The following is a 5,045-nucleotide window of genomic DNA, read 5'->3' as shown; positions in this document are numbered from 1 at the left end:
TAAAAAATTCCCATGCCACTTTCTTTATTAATCGCCGTATTCACTCTGGCTAATTATAATTAATCATATACATAGTTCCTTGTCCGTTGAATAGATCGAATGTCAAATTATATACTACTTTTAATATGTCGTTATTACCTGGGGATTAGAACTTAGAATATTCCACGAACTTCAAAATGGATATTACATATTATGATATACATAAGAAACGAAATGCCAGCCTAGGAGAAGGGTATAGGAAAGTGGAATTATAAAATGTAGTATTTGTCTTTAGAGATTTTTTTGTAAGTTTGTTCCAATGCCATATGGTGTCATTAATTATTTAGGACCGTGTTGATGACATCTAAATGATGGAAGGATTAAGCGGTATATTACTAGGTTTGAAATTTAGGATGTTGAGATGATTATTTTATTCGATAAATGCATGGGATGTTGCATATAAATTTAGCTACTATGTCTCTTTACTTCACACGGTTCCTCACCATCACTATAGCATTTTCACTGTTTTTAAATTCTTATCTCTTTTGTAATGTCAGATGGTCTCCGTGTAATCGAGGCTGTAATCGTCTTTGGTAAGATTTTAACCTCTGATATCTTTTTGTATTCATCTAATTCTATTCGGTTCTATGGTGGTTTTTCATTGGTATAGTCACAAGATTCCTAATTGAACATTAATATTTTGCAGTGGTGATTGCAGTCAAGGTTGGCATTTTGATTTGTGTGTGCCGAAGAAGAAATCAGACTGATAGTAGACCAGTAATCCCAGGTTCAAAATTTCTGACACTCGCTATTGATAAATTTCTGAATGACATGGAAAGGGAGAAGCCAATCAGGTTCACTGATCAACAGCTAAGGATTGCAACTGATAACTACTCTAACTTGTTGGGATCAGGAGGTTTTGGAACAGTTTATAAGGGAATTTTTACTAATGGGACCATGGTTGCTGTAAAAGTTCTACGTGGGTCCTCAGACAAGAAAATCGAGGAGCAGTTTATGGCAGAAGTGGGCACAATTGGCAGAATTCATCATTTCAATCTGGTTCGGCTATATGGATTTTGCTTTGAAAAAAACTTGATAGCACTGGTTTATGAGTACATGGGAAATGGCTCTCTTGATAAGTATTTGTTCCATGAAAGGAAGACCTTAGGATATGAAAAGCTTCATGAGATTGCAGTAGGGACAGCCAGAGGCATTGCTTATTTGCATGAAGAGTGCCGACAAAGAATAATCCATTATGACATAAAGCCAGGAAATATTCTCTTGGACAGGAATTTCAATCCTAAAGTTGCTGATTTCGGTTTAGCCAAGCTTTGCAACAAAGACAATACTCACATAACCATGACTGGAGGTAGGGGAACTCCAGGTTATGCTGCACCTGAACTTTGGATGCCATTTCCTATAACTCACAAGTGTGATGTTTATAGTTTTGGTATGCTGTTATTTGAAATCATAGGCAGGAGAAGAAACCTTGATATTAAACGTGCTGAAAGCCAAGAGTGGTTTCCAATATGGGTTTGGAAAAGATTTGATACCGCACAACTGGGGGAGCTAATAATAGTCTGTGGGATAGAGGAAAAAAGTAAGGAGATTGCAGAAAGAATGATTAAGATAGCTTTGTGGTGTGTTCAATATAGGCCAGAATTAAGGCCCATAATGAGTGTTGTGGTGAAAATGCTGGAAGGTTCACTGGAAGTTCCAGAACCTGGGAATCCATTTCAGCACTTGATGGGTGCAGTTACCTTTGCTCATCCAGTCCAAGACTCACAGACATATAATACAACAACCACTTCATCTGGTTCTTTTGTTATGGTAACAAATTCCAGCATTATATGTGCTACTCCTATTATGAGGAAGTATGAGATTGAATTAGCCTCTAGAAATGTATGATGGAGAAAATATGCTACTTGATGAATTAAATTGAAAAATATTTTCCTTTGTATTCAAATTTATCCATTTCATGCACATATCAATTTTTTGGTGATAAAAATTCCTTTTTTTCTTCCTCTAAACCATTTGAAGTTGACAACTTTGTATAATGAGTGAAGAAAAGAATTAAATATAGTACATGAATCTGCAACATAATAAGATAGTACATGAATCTGCAACATAATAAGTTGTCTGAATTTTGAAAAGGCTGAAATATGTTTATAATTCTTAATAAATACTTGAATTTTATATTTGTTCTCTAATATTTTTTTTTTGATTTTGCTCCCTAATAAAACAAATTTGGTGTTTGGTTCTAATTGACACTTTTATCAAAAGACTAATAACAAATGAAGTTTCTTTAGGAAACAAACACAAAATTTATTAATTATTAGGGACTAAAAAAAGTGTGTCAAGAATTAAAAATAAAATTTTTATATTAGGAATTCAATGCAAATTTTTTTTTTATTAGGGAACAAACATAAAATTATGATATTTATTAGAGATAAAAAATATATTTTAATCTTTTGAAAATTACCAAACACAATCTTTAGATGGGTATCCATATGAAAGTCGAGGTTTTGAGTGAAACTAGCTTCAAGAGTGTTATGCTTTGAAAGACAAGATTTCTATATCAAGCTTTTGAAATACACTTAACACACTTTCTCTCCTTCACAAGTTTAGAATAGCTCTTGGCCTGCAACATTTATATCGTTGCCATTTGCCTTGCTTAGATTTCAGGATTTGTGCCATGTGCATATTGAGCTTGCAAGATGACTGAAAATTCTAGTCAATTCAACAAAGTTTTAGGACTTGTTATGATAGCTGCTTTATTGCCTCTAAACACGTCTTCCAGACAAGAAACTGAAAATTATACAGCTTCCTCTTGACTCATGCTTTTTATAATAATAAACAAGAAATGGTAGCTAGGAAATCATTTTAAAAGTGTGATTAACCGTACAGGAGAAAACTTAAATTTCTTCCCATATTCTTTCCCTCTCTTTTCCTCCCATACCATGTGAATCCTCCACCGTATGAGACACTTGAATCGAGGAAAGTGGGGGTAGCTAGGAAACACAATACATGAAATAAAATTTTCCCAGAGATAATGATATTAAACACAAAAAAAAGAAGAAGAAATTCTCTTAATTAGTCATTGTCATCTCTTTGTTTTCTCAGTCATGGTCATGGAGTTCCTTGTCAGTCACTCAGTTGAATAACTTGGAAAATGTGGTTTACTCTTGATATGTCGTTAGTTTGTACTAAGTACGAAAAGAATTCATGAACTTCCTTTGCCTTTAACATTCCATATTTAATTATCAACAGCCTTGGTGGATGGTGCTAGGAAACTGGAAATCTAAAACTTAGTATTTGTCGTTATTTTGTTCAAATAATTGTTTTTGGCCGTCCTGTGACTTTGCTAGCCAGCTCATTCAATCAAGAATAGCCATGCTCATACTAATATTTTAATTTAGAACGGGGGCCCTGTAATATAGAATGATCACAATACTCTAATGTTTGAAACTTGAAACTTCTGATCATACAGATATTATATTCTTTTTCACATTCAATTTTGCTTACATATCCTACATCATATCCCCTATATCCAGTACTAAATTTTGAATTCTTATCAACGAATTATTGTCAAGCATGGATTTTGGAAGTAGCATAGCCATTGTAGCTGGTAGGATTTGAGCCCGTTGTATTATTCTCGTTTTCTTCTTGTTCTATATGTTGGTTTTTAATTGGTTTTGTCACAAAATTTCTGACGGAATATTAACGTGTTGCAGCTGTGTTACTGTGGTTCATGATTCTTTGCCTTTTTGGTTTCTGTACAAGATCCAAGACAGAGACTGATAGCAGTTCAAACATGCATTTTCTGACTCTTGCTATGGACAAATTTCTGAGTAATATGGAAAGAGAAAAGCCAATCAGGTTTACTAGTGAGCAGCTCAGGATTGCAACTGATAACTACTCATCATTATTGGGATCAGGAGGTTTTGGAGAAGTTTATAAAGGAAATTTGAGTGATGGAATCAATGTGGCTGTGAAGGTTCTACGTGGTAACTCAGATAAGAGAATTGAGGAACAATTTATGGCAGAAGTGGGTACAATTGGAAAAGTTCATCATTTCAATCTAGTTCAGTTGATTGGATTTTGCTTCGAAAGAGATCTAAGAGCACTGGTTTATGAGTACATGGAGAATGGCTCTCTTGACAGGTATTTGTTCCATGAAAAGAAGACCTTAGGATATGAAAAGCTTTATGAGATTGCAGTTGGGATAGCCAGAGGCATCGCATACTTGCACGAAGATTGCAAACAAAGAATAATCCATTATGACATCAAACCAGGAAATATTCTATTGGACCGCAATTTCAATCCTAAAGTTGCTGATTTTGGATTAGCCAAGCTTTGCAACAGAGACAATACTCATATTACTATGACAGGAGGTAGGGGCACTCCTGGTTATGCTGCACCTGAGCTTTGGATGCCATTTCCTGTGACTCACAAGTGTGATGTTTACAGCTACGGAATGCTGTTATTTGAAATCGTAGGTAGGAGAAGAAACGTTGACACTAACCTTCCAGAAAGCCAAGAGTGGTTTCCAGTATGGGTTTGGAAAAGATTTGATGCTGGAGAATTGGTAGAGTTAAGAATGGCTTGTGGAATAGAGGAGAGACATCATAAAATGGCTGAAAGAATGGTTAAGGTAGCTTTGCTATGTGTTCAGTATAGACCAGATTCAAGACCAATAATGAGTGATGTAGTGAAAATGTTGGAAGGTTCGGTGGAAATTTCTAAACCCATGAACCCATTTCAGCATATGATGGATGGGACTATCCCTGGTCATTCAGCCCAAGCATCACAAACTGATGCTAATACAAGTGTTAATTCTGGCTCTTCTGCTACGGTAACCCAACCAGGCATTGTATATGATAATCCTATGATGAGGAATGATGACATTGAATGGACCTCTACCATTGCTGATGAATGAGACAGGCAATGTGATGAAAATTTTCCATTTCTTTTACAAAAAGTTTGTAATGTTTCTTTTCTACTATTATATTTATTTAATTGTCCTTTTACTTTTTTTGTGATAATATTTGATAGAAATCTGGTCT

The 5,045-nt window shown here is 34.9% G+C and overlaps 2 protein-coding genes across 3 annotated transcripts; both read left to right on the top strand.

Moving 5' to 3' along the window:
* The first annotated feature begins 243 nt into the window (after nt 1-243).
* Nucleotides 244-1,945, top strand: LOC114386290 (G-type lectin S-receptor-like serine/threonine-protein kinase At1g34300). 2 transcript variants are annotated; one of them, XM_028346253.1, is made up of 2 exons: nt 244-572; nt 698-1,945. In XM_028346253.1, the coding sequence occupies exons 1-2, from the start codon at nt 530-532 to the stop codon at nt 1,885-1,887; spliced, it is 1,233 nt and encodes a 410-aa protein (XP_028202054.1). In that variant the 5' UTR covers nt 244-529; the 3' UTR covers nt 1,888-1,945. The 2 variants fall into 2 exon arrangements, with proteins under 2 accessions (XP_028202054.1, XP_028202053.1); XM_028346252.1 differs by having other exon boundaries at nt 686-1,945.
* Nucleotides 1,946-3,703: 1,758 nt separating this feature from the next.
* Nucleotides 3,704-5,045, top strand: LOC114386569 (LEAF RUST 10 DISEASE-RESISTANCE LOCUS RECEPTOR-LIKE PROTEIN KINASE-like 2.2). Its single transcript, XM_028346594.1, has one exon. It carries the CDS (start codon nt 3,731-3,733, stop codon nt 4,916-4,918), a length of 1,188 nt encoding a protein of 395 aa, XP_028202395.1. The 5' UTR covers nt 3,704-3,730; the 3' UTR covers nt 4,919-5,045.

This window comes from Glycine soja, chromosome 15 (assembly GCF_004193775.1).
Source record: "Glycine soja cultivar W05 chromosome 15, ASM419377v2, whole genome shotgun sequence".
Taxonomy (NCBI): Eukaryota; Viridiplantae; Streptophyta; class Magnoliopsida; order Fabales; family Fabaceae; genus Glycine; species Glycine soja.
The sequence above is the reverse complement of the archived record's forward strand: the minus strand, read 5'-3'. Positions and strand labels throughout refer to the sequence as shown.

Coding starts and splice junctions, on each gene's coding strand:
- LOC114386290 (XM_028346252.1), top strand. CDS start 530: ATGTCAGATGGTCTCCGTGTAATCGAGGCTGTAATCGTCTTTG. Junction 573..685: donor CGAGGCTGTAATCGTCTTTG/GTAAGATTTTAA, acceptor AATATTTTGCAG/TGGTGATTGCAGTCAAGGTT.
- LOC114386569 (XM_028346594.1), top strand. CDS start 3,731: ATGATTCTTTGCCTTTTTGGTTTCTGTACAAGATCCAAGACAGAGACT.